The sequence below is a fragment of the Mesoplodon densirostris genome, chromosome 10, assembly GCF_025265405.1.
Source record: "Mesoplodon densirostris isolate mMesDen1 chromosome 10, mMesDen1 primary haplotype, whole genome shotgun sequence".
Lineage (NCBI taxonomy): Eukaryota > Metazoa > Chordata > Mammalia > Artiodactyla > Ziphiidae > Mesoplodon > Mesoplodon densirostris.
Window position 1 is genome coordinate 109162938 of NC_082670.1, and position 15306 is coordinate 109178243.

Consider the following 15306-nt stretch of genomic DNA (forward strand, 5'->3'; position numbering starts at 1 on the left):
TGCTTTGGTAAGCACCATGGGCTCACAAAGAGAGAGCAGACTGAGTGGAGAGGGCTGCCAGCGGGCCCACATCGTCAGACGCTTTCAAAGTTAAGTCACATAATCTGATGATGTGTAAAGGGGAGAATACACATTTGACCCCTTGCTTCAAACAGAAATCTTCCCGTATGGTTTTTAATTGGAAGGCAGTTGTTTTGCTTTCGCAACACTCTTTAACCTCTGCCACTGTAGGTACAAGGCTGCAAACGATACTTCCATGGATTAAAAAAATCAAAAACAAACACTGAAAGAAACAATATTTTTCTTTTTAAGGAAAAAAAAAAGATAGCGAGCAGCTATTTTCTGGAGGGGTCACCACTTAAAGGCGTATATGGGACGCCACCCTGGCTGCAGCTTATGGTTTATTTTGTCTTGGAAAAGCCCGAGGTCATCATTCTAACTCTGTTGACCTGTTACCCTCCACAGTGATCATCTCCATCCAGGACCGCAAGCAAACACTGCCCTCTTGTGCACTGAACAGGGCCGAGTCGGCGCGGAGACGTTTCCACCCAGCACCCGTGGACGGCTCGCAGGCGGGCGTACAGCGGCCTCTCTGAGGCCCGGAGGGGTGTCAGGAAAGGATGACACACATCTGCGTCCAGGGTGCTTATTGCCACAGTGTCCCCAGACTGCCTTCCGGGACAGACTGTGAGGTAAGAGGAAGAGGGAAAGATTCAGCTGAAGAAATCAGACCAAAAATAACTGACTCTTATCTTTCCGAGAAAAGATTCATTCCTCAGGACTTCCCTGGCAGTCCAGCGGGTAAGACTCCGCCCTCCCAATGCAGGGGGCCCAAGTTTGATCCCCGGTCGGGGAACTAGATCCCGCATGCATGCCGCAACTAAGAATCCACATGCCACAACTAAGACCCGGTGCAGCCAAAATAAAAATAAATAAATAATTAAAAAACTTTATTGGTTACCATGGCAAGTTTTCTTTTTGCCTACTTAAAAAAACTTTTAGAATGACTAATGAATCTACAATAACAGTTTACAGTACTTTTTTTAATCTAGGAAATATTTGCCAGGAAAAGATTCCATTTGATTCCAGAAGGAGAAAAAAAAAGGCAGAGGGAACCCACGTTGCTGTTTCTCAGAGGAACACCGAAAGCTCAGTCGTGGTTCCTCTTCTTTCTGAGGAGCCCCGACCTGCAGGGTTACCTGCAACCTGGGGACAGGGCTCCATGGCCAGACCAACCTGGCATTGCAAGAGAGCCTCAAAGGATGTAAAATGACAAGAGCAAAGGCGAAGATCCAGTCCCGCCTGAGGCCAGGCCTACTTGGCAGGAAGCTCCAGGGGAAGCCCTGGTCTTCTCTGAGTGAGTCTTCCAGTTCTGTTCCCAACTATGACCACCCAGATGCTGCACCCACTCTTCCACCCTTCCAGGCACAAGCCAGGATGGGCCACATCTCACGCCAAACTCATTTCTGGGCAAGAAAAGGCAAAATCTGCCCCCAGTGCATTACCTTCAACCCAGTGGGCACCCCGGAAGGAAAGGGGACGAAAGAATGTTTCGGGGAGTGTCTGCATGCCTGCGGCCAGGAGTCAGGAGGAGGTGGGCTGGGTGCCAGCGACTTCAGCTCCTTCACATACTGGCTGTGATGCCCAGAGCTTGGCTCAGTGGTTCGGGAATGTGTGAACCACAGGTGGTCAAAGGGCCAGTGTTAAATGGCCAGCCACAGCCCCAGAGTCGTGACAGCTGTCCAGCTCACGTTATGCCAGGGTTACCTACCACCTCCTGTTTCCACGTCAGCCCCTTCCTCTAGCACGGGAAGAAAATGGGGGTCCAAGACCAGAAACAGGGCTCAGGTGCATGAAGCTGACAGGATAGCCTTGCGGAGGCCAGACAGGAGGCTGGCTGTGGCCCTCCCTCCCATTCTCTGTCCCCCTATCAGAACCACAGGGCATGCGGCTGCTTTAACCTCCAGCAAAGCCAAGATTGACAGACTCCAAATATATATATATCCATCCAGACACGCCAGCCCCACAGCAGATTCCTTTTGTGCACCCAGGCTCTGACACAGTCAGCCAGACTGAGCCTCTCATGTGTGGAACAGCCTGACCATCTCCTGCCTCAAACCCCTCCCATGTGCTGCTCCCTCTGCGGGCGTCCTCCCTCGTCCTTCCCAGCACGCTCACAACTTCGAGCTGCTGCTCGCTTCTGTAACACCCGCCTCCTCCACAATGCACACTGAGCTCCACTTCTGCCCGGCTCACCCACGTAAACCCTGCTCCTAGTGTGCAGTAGGTGGGTCAGGGTTTGCAGAATGAATGAATGAATGAATGCATCGACATGCCTTTCCTTCTGCAATGTCTGATCTTACGGAATTAGGTCACCTAGCCAGATTTCAGGACACTAAGAATCCTGGGAAGAGAAGGGAAAGACAGCCAAGGAACCAGGCTCACCTATGCAAACAGCCCCCAACCTACTGCAAAGAGCAGGTGCCAGAACGAACCAGGAGCCACCAGGAGACAGGTGTCAGGAGAGGGGTGGGCGGAGTCCATCTCAGACGCTACAGCACCCCTGATGCCAGGACTGCGGCAACACACACTTTCGGGGTCTCTGAGCTTTCCTTCGGGGACACGCATGGAGAACTCGATGGAGAAACTGGCAGGCCCAGTGTCCAGCCTGTGCCCTGTGGCCTGCGGAGCCTGTTCTCTTTCCCCAGGAGCATCTCATCACACGAGGGCTCTGTAAGGGTGTGTGGACCCCGAGTTCATGTCCAGCCTCCCGGGTTCCGAAGAACCTGGTGCTCCAGGAAGTCTACATCCAGGAGGCACTCGGGCCCCAGGCTTGACCACCAGGGGCAGCAACCGCTTCTGGTCATGTTGTCCGACAAGACCTGGCTGAGCTGGGTCACCTGCTGGAAGCTACCACGCCAGCCCGCCTCTGGAGGGCCTCCTCCCCCTCATCTTCACAGGCTACTTGCAGGACACCATGCTGGGCCACAGGCTCGCATTATGCTCATTTCCCAGTCCCCAAGCTCCGGGGCAAGTTTAGAAGTCCTCGTCCTGTCTCAGATCAGGTCTGAATTAATACCCTTCCTCCAGAGAACTCCAGTAGCAAAGTGAAAACAGACGCGCTAAACAATGGCCTTTGAGAGCCCCAGCAGGGACGGCTGGTGACAATGCAGCCCCAGGCTCTGAAAGAAACCTTAAGGTTAAAGGTTCACAGAGGCAGAAGAATTACCAAAGTACAAGTTTGTTCAAATTTCCTCCGGCAGATTTAAACAACCAGGGTCAAGCTGAAGATTGCCTGCAAAAACCTATGAGACAACTCAGCCCCTTTGAACTGCGTGGAGAAAGGAAAATATACGGTCTGGGAGGGATCTATGTTATAGCTTTTAAAAATGTTCTTGAAAAGGTCACCCCTGTTAACTCAAAATCAGCCCACTGAAGGATGTTTGAAAACTGCTTCTCTAAAACAACAGGGCTGCGGGCCCTCACCGTGTGCGGTGAGCTGCACGGGGTCGCCGTGTCCCCAGCATCAGTGTGCTGACCCTCTGTGGGCCATGAAATTAACCATCAGCACAGCAGAAATCTGCTCCGAGTTAAACTACTTTGCTACGCAAAGTGGCCTGAAAATGAAATATGAGGATTGAATTTCCACTGAAAGATTAACTTGTCTAACCTCCAGGCAGGCTTGCTCGGCTGTGAACCCTGTGTGGCCGGCCGGTGGCTTGAAGCCCCACAGGAGGCTGGACGCTGGCCGCAGGCAGAGGGAAGCGACCTGTCACCCACTCATTCATTCATTCACTTACTCGTCCGTGCTGCGTGCCTGCACTGAGGCCCTGCCCTTGGTCCTGGAGTCGGATGACAGCAGGACCCCATCCTCAAAGGGATCAGGTCGAGTAAGTGCAATGACAACAGACGGGAGGACAAGGGGTCCGGGGGCCCCGCGGGATGGTACAGACCCTCACCTGGTCGAGGCTGGGGAGGGCCAACGGTGAGGCTTCCCAGAGATGTGGTGTAGCCAGAAGACACCATGAGAGACCCCGGTCTGTCTGTCCAGAGACCTGCAGGCAGCTCGTTAAGCTGGGAGTCCTGAGCGACACAGAGACGCTGACCCATGAGGAAGTGCCCTGTCAGCCTATGCGGAGTTTAGCCTTTATGCCAACAGAGAGCACAGGAAGACCTTTTAAGACAGGGGAGTCAAATAATCACATTAGCCGTTTAGAAAGTTCTCGGCCACAGAGGGGAGGGCAGTTTCAAGAGGGGGCTGGAATCGAGACACTGCAGGCAGGTCGTGCTCGACCCGTGCAGAGTGGATGGAGGCCTGTCCAAGGAGCAGCTGTGCTGATGGGCAGAGGAGGTGAAGGACAGGCAAGAGTCTGTAAGGAGCCCGTGAAGGCGGAGACGGACACGCTGGGCACTGCGTGACTGGCCTGCCCCACTGTGGGCGCTTACTGCCCAGTGGGGGTGGGGATGGGGTCTTGCAAGCGTGGAATCTGGGGGCCTGTGGGGCTCACTGATGGAGAAGCCAGCCCAGCAGGCACTTGGATAGCAGGTCGAGAGCTGCCTACTGAAATGTGACTTAACTAAAATCAAATTACAGTTTCAGTTCGTCGGTTACACCAGCCACCGTGCAAGGACTCCACAGCCGCGGTGGCTCGTAGCTGCCACCCTGGGCTGCGCTGCTGGAAGACACTCCCACCGGCACAGAGGATCCTGCTGGATGGTGCTGGGAAAGCTCTGCACAGACTTTTCAAACACTGTCGCTCGAGGCCAGCGTGTGCCAGCCCTCCCCAGCCAGGTCGACGCCAGTGATGACCCGCAGCTTTCTCCCAGCCTCCCGTGCTCTGCCCGTCCGCGGGCTCCAAACAGCAAGTGCTCAGGAAATGGAGCCTGGCTTACAGAAAGTCTTTTTTTCTCTAGAGCAGATGCTCTGAGGACCGTCTCTGAACAGATCATCATTTCAGAGAGCAGGGAACGCTGGGGACGGACGGACACACACACACACACACACACACACACACACACACACACACACACACACACACACACAGGAGGGTCTTGGGTGCCTAGGGCATGAGGCCCTGAAATTCACCTGGAAATGACCCTGAGCAGAGTAAGTGCCACCCCGCAGTACAACCGGAAGGCAGAGCCCTCGTCCCAGCATCAGGTGACCAAGGCCGAGCCACTCACTCCTGGAGCTTTAAGCCACCTGCGTAACCCCACAGCAAAGTGTGGAGCCCCGTGGCCAAGCAAGGCCGGCTCCAGAGGCCAAGCAGGTCAGCGCTGGCAATTCCAAGCACTGATTTTAAAAGGAAAAAGTCAGGTTTATCTTTAGGTAGCACCTGTGCATGCCACCAAATAAATGTCCTCGGGAAGTAGGTTAGAGACAAAGGAAATTATTCTAGTCTTCTTGAAGGCCCCAAGACAAGAGAGGCATCATCACAACACAAGAGATACGGCAAGAGGGAAAGTCAACTTCTCGCCCAACAGCAAACCTTGTTTCTTCTGCTGCCAAGAGGGGATCGCCACGTGAGCTAAGTCCCCTTCCCCACGCAGCCACAGCCACTTCAAAGCAGCAGGAGCTTAATCACAAAGCATAAGAAAATGAAAGACCCAATTAACAAAACACAAAACTCCAGTCATCCAGGGGAGAATGGAGGCGGAAGTCTCTGTTTTTGACAAACTGACTTACACAGAAAGTGCTGCCCAGGAGCTGGGCTCCCAGCAAAGCAGGTGCGGGCTGAGGTGCAACGGCAGCTGGTGCGGCCAGGCCGCCGACACGTGACCTGGAGCCGGCTCCGGACCTCTGCAGCCTCCTTTCTGTGGGTGACACCCTGAGTGTAGAGGGAAACACCCCCTCGGGGTCTGGCTGGCAGGATGCCGTGAGATAATCAAGGGTCTAGAACAGCGTCCGGACAGGAGATGCTCCCCAGGCACCACGCCCCTCCTCCGGGCCTCCACAGGGCATTCCTGCATCTGTACCCCCAGAGCCACACTCTCCCTCCTGGCGGTGTCCCCCCTCTTGCCTCCAGTGGCCCTAGACCTCTGTCCCAGGTCTTCTCCTCACACTCTTTAAAAGCACCCGAAGGATCTCCCAGCTGAAAACGTACCTGCCCTCCCCTGACAGGAGGCTCCCCAAGCTCCTGAGCTCTGGGCCCCGCGGACTCTGCAGCTCAGCTGCACACCTGCCCACACCCGAAGCACTGAACTTCTGGGTTGTTTTATGCAATCTGCCAATTTTTAAACGCTGGCAATGAATTTTAAAAGAAAGACTTTAGCAGACTTCCCTGGTGGCGCAGTATTTAAGAATCCGCCTGCCAATGCAAGGGACACGGGTTCAAGCCCTTGTCCGGGAAGATCCCACATGCCGCACTGCAACTAAGCCTGTGCGCTACAACTACTGAGCCTGCGCTCTGGAGCCCGCGAGCCACAACTATTGAGCCTGCAGCTACTGAAGCCCACACGCCTAGAGCCCGTGCTCCGCAACAAGAGAAGCCACTGCAGTGAGAAGCCCGCGCACCACAACAAAGAGTAGCCCCCGCTTGCCGCAACTAGAGAAAGCCCGTGCGCAGCAACGAAGACCCAATGCAGTCAAAAATAAATTAATTAAATCAATTAAAAATAAAATAAAATAAAAAAAGACTTTAGTATATGGGCCATCAAAACATATCTGCACAAGACCCTAGTGTGGGACGAGACCCTCCCAGGGGTGGACAGACAGGATGAGCCGCCTCCTGCTGGCAGTAAGGACAGGGGTGGGGAGGTCTAGGAAGAGGTCAGGAGGTGCCCTAAGGGCCTTCCAGAAACAAGCCAATGGCACTTCCTACACACCCACCACAGCCTCAATAATGTGTCGGGCACATTTAATCCTCTCAAAATATGTTCATTTATTTAATTCAACTCAATTATTCATTTAATTCAAATATTACTGAGTAAAGATAATCCACAGAATGGGAGAAAATATTTGCAAATCATATACCTAATAAAGGACTGGTATTCAGAATACATAACGAACCCTTACAACTCAATAATAAAAGCCAAATAACCCAACTAAAAAAAGGGCATAAGATCTGAATACACAGTTCTCCAAAGAAGATATACAAATGGCACAAGAAAATATCAGGGAAATGAAAGTTACAGCGACAATGAGATATCACATCACACGCACTAGAACAGGTACAATCAAAAAGACAGACAGCAACAAGTGCTGGCAAGGCAGTGAAGACATCAGACCCTCCTACACTGCTGGTGGGAAGCAAAGCAGTGCAGCTGCTGTGGAAAACAGTCCGGCAGTTCCTCAAAAAGCAGACACAGGGTTACCCTCTGATTCCACCAATTCCACTCCTACGGATAAACCCAAGAGAATGGAAACATGCGTCCACACAGAGACTTGAACACAAACGTCCACGGCAGGATTATTCATAATAGTCAAAAAGTGAAAACAACCCAAATGTCCTTCAACTGATAACGGATTTTTAAAAAGTGATCCATCCATATAATGGATACTCTGTGGCCATAAAAAAGGAATGATGGGGGAAGGGAAAGGGGAGTTTAATGGGCACAGAGTTTAGCTTTTGTAAGATAAAAGGAGTTCTAGAGATGGAGGCCACTGAACTATAAACTTAAAAATGGTTAAGATGGTACATTTTATGAAATATGTACTTTACCACAATTAAAAATAATAGAATTTTAAAAAGGAATGAAGTTGGGCTTCCCTGGTGGCGCAGTGGTTGAGAGTCCGCCTGCCGATGCAGGGGACACGGGTTCGTGCCCCGATCCCGGAAGATCCCACATGCCGCGGAGCGGCTGGGCCCGCGAGCCATGGCCGCGGATCCTGTGTGTCCGGAGCCTGTGCTCCGCAACGGGAGAGGCCACAGCGGTGAGAGGCCCGCATACAGCAAAAAAAAAAAAAAAAAAAAAAAAAGGAATGAAGCATAGGTCACGCTATAACATGGATGAACCTTGGAAGCATTACACTTCGTGGAAGAAGCCAGACACAGAAGGCCACATATTGTATGATTCCATTTATGCGAAATGTCCAGAATGGGCACATGGGCAGAGACACTGAGTAGACTAGAGGCTGCCAGGCCTGGGGTCAGGGAGGAGGTGCAGGACTGCTAATGGCTGTGGGGTTTCTTTTCGCAGTGATGGAGCTTAAGACTGTGGCACTGGCTACACAACTCTGTGAAGAGGCTGAAAACACTTAAGTGTGCACTTGAAATGGGAAAATTTTATGGAATGTGAATTATATCTCAATACAAATGTTTAAAAACAGCCTTGACTGTCCACTCTATGCCTGGCCCTGGCCTGGCCCTAGAGCCACACAGAGGCCTCCAGACTAACGGGAACAACAGGTAGAATGCCTCCTGGTCACCTCAGGTGACCCAGAGCTCCAGAGACCGTCATCTCTGTCACCCCACGCAGCACAGCCTCGAAGGCCTGCTGCTCAGAGGGAGACTCGGGCCCAGCCTGGTCTAGGCCCTGGCCAATGCAAGGATGAGAGAGCGGGGAATAGGTCTCAGGGCTTAATTTACCGGTTGGTTCCTGGGGCGCCTGCCCAAATCTTATTCCAACCTGGATGGAGTGATTCTGAAGAAAAACCCAAGAGCCACAAAGGCAATGCTAAGTGAAAAGTTTAAAAGCAATTAATTTTAAATGATTACAGCTTTACCAAAAGCTGTGGCTATGATTTCCTTCTGACTTTGATTATAACCTTCCAGCAAAATATTCGTCTCATCAAGGCAAGTCTGCATTATTTTCTATTCTTAGCATGACTGCAAAATATTCTTTGATTTAACATTTGATATGTTTTGTTCTCAAGGGCAAGCCCCACGAGAAGAAAAATGTACCCCAACAGAATGAAATATGACTACCTGCTTCCACTTTTCTTCCTTGTTGATTCCTGCTCAAATATTCTGCATTCATTTAAACTCAAGGCCACGTCTCTGATGTTATGCTGCTCCCACACTGTCACCCAAACCCAAGCAGTCACCCACTATCCAGGGGCAGAGAAAGTGCCACAGACGGAGCTGGACTTGCATCTCCTGGAGACGCCGAGGGCGCTGAGCTTGGAATGAGAGGGGGTGCTGCCCAGGTGCGCACTGAGGAAAAGGAAATGAAGACCCAACAGATTCTAGGAGCTAAAGAAGCTAGGGCTAAAGAAGCATTTCCACTTACATCACCGCCTTTAAATATGCCTCAATATTTTAGGACAAGCCTATGATACCATAACATAACACAATGCATTTCTGGACAGATTCACTAGAAGACTAGGGGCTAAGAAAACCAGTGTGTCTTTTTTGTTTGTTTGTTTGGTTTTGCATCAGAAAAACACCCACATTCCTGGGGTGGCCAGGCCTCCGGTTTGTCATTTCTGCTCGGGCCACACTGCCTGCTGGGGACTAAGTGCAGACGCCCGAAGAGCAGAGTAAAAACCTGGTGGAAAACACACGGTCGTTCGCACATGAACCTGTCTCATGGGTCCAAAGAGAGCATCTCGGTCAGACTGCAGGCGCACTCTTGGATAAAACGGCCCAAGGGACCGTGCTTCTCCATGTTGTCACACGAGCACAGAGAGTTGGAAAAACGGAGAAGGGGAAGTAGCTTAAGTGTCCTAAAGAATGCTCCCTCCCAGGCCGCAGAGACAGGCACCTCCAGGGCTGCTGACTGATCTCCAAAGCTAGGAGCCCTGAGTCACACTTGCGAGGCTGTGGTAGACGAGCAGCTCCAGCCAGGGGGGTCCAGAGAGGGCCCAAACCTGGCAGGAAGCACCGCCTAAACGGAGGGGCGTGCGGGGGGCACAGGAGGCTAGCGATCAGGGTGACAGTCGTGGCGAAAGAGCTGCTGTTCATTAACCACAGGAACAAAAGACTGGGAGACAATGCACTGTTAATCGTAGCGGCCACCAGAGGACTATAAATTGCCAAGCCAAGATACCAGCATTTTTCAGGCCTCTTCCTTCCTGCCAGAGCGAGATTGAGGATGGGTCCAAGTCCCTCACCCCCACCCAAGTCTTTAAAACATACATTACTGAATCTGTTTGAAGTTCTAACCCTGAAAGATTTATACTCTAAAACAGACAGGAGAAAAATACTGCCCAGAAATACCATCACAGGGCCTGGAGCGGACGGGCACCCTTGTCCACTCACACTGAGAATGCCAGTGCTCTGTGGGCAGATCAGCGTGGGTTCAAACTAGCTCTCACTCTTCCGATCTGTGTTCCCTAACCTCCCTGAGCCTCTGACTTTTCATCTGTCCCATGGGAGTATCACCTCTTACCTCCCAGGATTGCTATGAGGGTTAAACAAACAAAAAAAGTCACAACGTTGGCACTAAATACATGCTAAGTACTGACGTCACTATTAACCCCCAGCACCACTTAGCAGTTTTATCTATGGCCACAGGGATCAAGGAGATAAAACCCAATTTTCTCTAAGTTAAAAAATGATCTTTTTGTACATGAAAGTATCTTGGGGGACGATGGAATTAAAGAGAGCTGGCTTTAAGATACACTAAACTTTAGAGGTATCATCACGGAACTCAGACAGTCACTCTAATTTCCTTCTGCTTCGGATAGGGCATTTAGCAAGGGGTCTGAATCACTCACAGTGAGCTGGAACCTGCAGCGGCAGCCCCGCCTCCTGGCACAGGTGCGCTGCCAGCTGGAGTCCCGGCTCAGCCACCTCGCCTCTTTCTAAAGCTCCGGCCTCATCACATCACAAACCTACTTTAAAAGCATTCCAAGGCCCTTCGAAGAAATCTGCACCGAGGGCCCGATCTAAGCCCCACTCACCGCTCTACACGATCTCGTCTTCACCTTCCACGCCTCCCCCCACTCACCAGGCCCATTTCCAGCTGCTAAATGCTGGCAGCTACCCCTGGCTCTGAACAGACAAGACAGCAGGCTCACGCCTCAGAGCCCCACCCAGGCTTTGCTGCCACTGGGCAAGCTTTTCTTTCTCCATCACGCCCCAGCAAAGCAAGTCACCCCTGTGCAAAGAGCCCTAATGAGTCACTGCACACCACACAGCACTCTCCCCCTGGCTCTGCTGTCAGCCCCCAGAGGGGCCCTGCTGGTGACTTTCGATCCCCCCCCACCAACCCCGGCTTCATTCATTTGGGACTTCCGAGTGCCTCCTAGATGCCAGGCTCTGGCCCAATTCCTGCTACGCTCTCATGGAGGACAGAGGCCATCAACAAGCACATCAAGCGTATCAGACACACCAAGGGCTAGCAGGAAACAAAACACGGATGTGAGAAAGTATGACGGTAGAGAACTGGGGACACTTTAGGCCAGTAGGTCAGAGGAGGCCTCTCCGAGGAGGTGACACTCGAGCTGAGACTTAAATGAGGAGGGCCCAGCAGGTGCAACACTGGCCCATCCAATAAGTAGGAGGAGGCCAGTGTGACTGGAGGTCAGGAGCCATGGATGAGGCTCAGGGGAGGGCAGAAGCCAGATCGTGGGTCACTGGGAGGGCAATGAGCAGCGCCTGGACAGTCTTCAGCTGACAGCTGACCTGATCTGAAGAACATCCATAAAGGAGCAGACTGTCCACCGTGCGGGGGGGGGGGGGGGCGGTCAGCAGAGGGAGGAGGGGAGGGCCCACAGTCTGCAGAGGAAGGACAAGTGAAGACACAACATGAGGATAACGAAGGGGATGCACCAGACCCGGGTCAGGGGCTGCAGAGCAGGTGCCAACGCCTGCCCAGGGAACTTGACTTGCCAAGCTTCAGTTTTCTCATCAGAAGAGTGGGGCCCACGCCCCCCTACACCCCCATCACTCAGCGTTATCGCACAGATGCAAGTTTGTAGCCACAGGCGTGGACCCGGGCAGGCACTCAGAGGCAGCTCCTTTCCCCCAAAAGAAAAAAGCCACCTTTTCTTCTCACTTCCCTGAGTGGAGGGTGGGAATCTCATCTACTGAAGGAAGAAGAGTCGCAGCCCTGGTCCCACCACTGCAATGTGCGCAGGTCACATGTCAACACCTGTAAGAAGACAAGGAGAGTCTCCCCTCTCAGGGGCAAGAGAAACATAAGAGCCGCAGTGTTCGTAACAGGAGAGAAATCCCTCTTCATTTCTTCAACAATTTACAGTCTAAAGCAAGGATTGTCAGATGCTTGCAGGCGTTATAATTTGATGCCTGAAACCTTCTGTCCAATGAAGAAACACCACGAACGTACATGTGGAAGGGGAGGGCAGAGTACAGTGACCCGGGAAGTGGCAAGCGTGCAAGAAAAGCAAAGCCAGTTGAGATCTGCCAGAGTGTGGACAGTCCAGAATCACATCCGAGGTCACAAGGTCAGTGAGGGAGAAAGCCAGGCCTCACCACAGACTCCAGAAGCATGTCCTTCACTCCCTACACCTGTCGCAAGAAAAGACTAACAATCTGCCTTCCCATTTTTTAACCTCCAACCTACACTGGCTCAGAGAACGTGTCCTAAAATGTACCTGGACGTGACCAAACAGAAATCAGTTACAAGGGGAGGGGAGACCAGAGAGCATCGTGTGCCCCTTCACATGCATCTGTGGCTGGACCACGGCCGGAGTAGAACATGTGAGGTGGGGGACCGGAGCAGGTTCCTGCTCCTCTTCAAGCCTCCGGTTCCTCTCCTGAAAATGGGGAAATGATCTCAGACTGCCCGCAGCATGGACCAGACAGGAGGTGACAAGGTGAAAGTACTCAACACTCATCATACAGCAGGGCTCGCTATGCCCAGCGAGCGACCAGTGCAGCTGCCCACCAGCAGGCCGATAAAACCATCTGACCAAGAAGTGTTCCTATACGTGCTCGTGGGTGCAGAGAATGCCACCGGAAGGGACTGGAGGAAGTGGAAAGCAGGGAGGTACCGGGTCCCTGGGTCAGCGGTGACGAGGAGTCTCTGAACTATATATACACCCTTTGTGCCACGTACTTGTCTACCATTTTTCTATATAAACAAAACACCTGTCCATGGAGTCAAGTATACTGAAATGGGTGTGGAAAAGTAATCCACAGAGGTGTACCAGTGGCTTCCGATGGCGAGATGGGAGGGGTAATTAGGGGCCTTCTGCCTGGTTTGTAACGTTCTATCTCTTCAGAAGTAGAACGTATTCATGTACTACTTGTATAATTAAAATTAATTAAATGGTACAGCTCAGGAAGGCTTTTGGGCAGTACCCACCACGACTCTCTGCCCCAGCATCTCAGTTCTAGGGTCTCTCCTCACAGACACACAAGCACACCCACCAAGACGTCTGTTCTACGAAACTCACTGAAGCATCGTTAGCAAAAATGAGTAACGACATAAATGTCCATCATTAAGACATTCAGAAAACGGTGGTGCAAGTGTACAACGGAATTTCATGCGACCTTTAAAAAGAATGATGTTGCTTTATATGTACGAATGGGCAGGCCCGAGTATTGAGTGAAGTACTCAATCGAGTGGTGTTACCATTTTGTGAAAAAAAAAAAAAAAAGAACGAGAAAAGGAGGGGTCGACGTATACACAGGAACGCTGCCTGCACACGGAGTTCCTCCGAAATGGCACAGGAGGGGACAGCGGCTGACTCCGGAGACAGGCAGCAGGAGACCAAAGGACAGCGAGTGGACGCCTTCTGGACACTCTCAGGGTCTCTGAGTTTCCCTAACCTGTGCGTGTATTACGAACGCATGTGGTAAAAAAACAAAACAAAACACTTTCGCTGCTTTCGGGGCGGCGCGAGAGAGGCTTCCCGGCGGGCGCCCCCGCCCCGGCGCGTCCGAGCCCCGCACCCCCCGCCCGCCCGCGCTCACCGCCGATAATGGTCCGGATGAGGGAGGCGTGCCCGGGGCAGTCGACCAGCGTGACCTGCAGCCGCGGCTCGTCCCCTGGCTCAGGCTCGGGCTCGGCCCCCAGCGGCGCCGGCCGCAGGCGCGCGGGCAGCGGCACCGAGAAGCATGAGAAGCCCAGGTCGAGCGTGATGCCGCGCTCGCGGCTCTGCGGCTGCTTGTCGAAGGCGGCGGTGGAGGCTGTGGTGCTGAGCGCGCGCGCCAGCGCCGTCTTGCCGCTGTCGATGTGGCCCAGGACGCCCACGTTCACGTTCACCCGCCGGCCCGCCATGCCGCCGCTGCGGTCCGCCCGCTAAGCCGGCCCCCGCCGCCCGCGCCCCGCTCGCGCGTTCCGGCGCCGAAGCTTCCGGCCGCGCGGTCAGTCCGCCGAGCCGGGGAGCCAGGGGCCGGGGCCGACCTCCGTCCGTCCTCGCGTTCGTTCGTTCGTTTCCACGGGCTCTAGCTTAGCGCCCTCTGGGCACCCGCGCGGGGACAGGTCGCTCTCCCCGCACGACATGGGGCACCCGGAGTGAGGGGAAACAATAACCGAGAGTAAAGACGGAACCAGACCACTACGGACCCCGAGAAGCCCTGGGGAAATACAGCAGCGGTGGAAGGACCAGGCCCGGGGCAGGGAGGGCGGGCCGCGAAGCTGAGCCCGTCCTGCCGAAGAGCCAGCGCGGGAAACCTGGGAAGGCTGCTCGGAGTATCTCGGACGCGGGCAGTCAGCCTGGCCTCAGGGGGCCGCCAAACTGTACGCAGAAGGTCGTGTGCGTGCGCGCGTGCTGGGGAGGGCCTGCAACGCTCATTCTCTTGAAATGTCACCCACAGAAAAGGTGTCACTCACGGGCAACAACACGGATCACAAATTTAAATGTCTGCCCTGGCCAGGCAGGTGACTCGCCAGAGAGTAATCAGCAGGGTTTAAGGTGCCCCGGGTGGTGGAGACTGCGGAGGTGGAGAGCACATGTCCTGTGTCGACAGATGGGGAGCCACGGCTCAGCTTTGGCCAAGTGACACCAGGCGGGAATGCTAGTCCAACAGTGCCCCATCTTCCCGCTTTTCAAGAGACGAGAGTGTGTCTATGTGAAATCTGAGAGACATTTTGCCTGGTGAAGCCACCGAGACTTGGGGCTGCGGGCTGTAGCTGTTACCCAGCCCGACTTAACCTAAGCGCTCACCAGCGGCAGGGCTGGGGCTTTAAGCCAGGTCTTAGACCGTCTCCAACTCCCACCACAGCTGGCTCCAAAACAGGTGCTGTCCCAGCAGTAGCCTGGAGTCCAGCCCTGTCTCCACAAGTGCCAAGGAGACGGCAGCTCTGAGTTGTCTGAAAAGATTCAGACTGTATCCTGGGGTCAGCTGTGCCCCTGCACCAAGCAGAGAAATACAGACCTCTGCCTAGGCAGGTGTTGAGTCATAAGCTCACTCCAAGAGCCAGGGAGAGTGTGAGGGACACCGTGTAGGAACTGGAGTCCTGTTGCCAGCAAAATGCAGGTCACATCACGCCCCCTCCTTTGTCCTTTGC

The 15306-nt window shown here is 53.4% G+C and overlaps 1 protein-coding gene across 3 annotated transcripts in view; it reads right to left on the reverse strand.

Moving 5' to 3' along the window:
- The window catches only part of EEFSEC (eukaryotic elongation factor, selenocysteine-tRNA specific), a 168842-nt gene extending 154733 nt beyond the window's left edge, over positions 1–14109 (reverse strand). For 2 of the 3 annotated variants that reach the window (XM_060110643.1, XM_060110640.1), the window contains exon 1: positions 13767–14109. In XM_060110643.1, coding sequence (XP_059966626.1) covers positions 13767–14073 — 307 coding nt within the window. In that variant the 5' untranslated portion in view covers positions 14074–14109. The remainder of the gene's footprint in view (positions 1–13766) is intronic. The other variant, XM_060110642.1, reaches the window with a different exon arrangement.
- Between the last annotated feature and the right edge of the window lie 1197 nt (positions 14110–15306).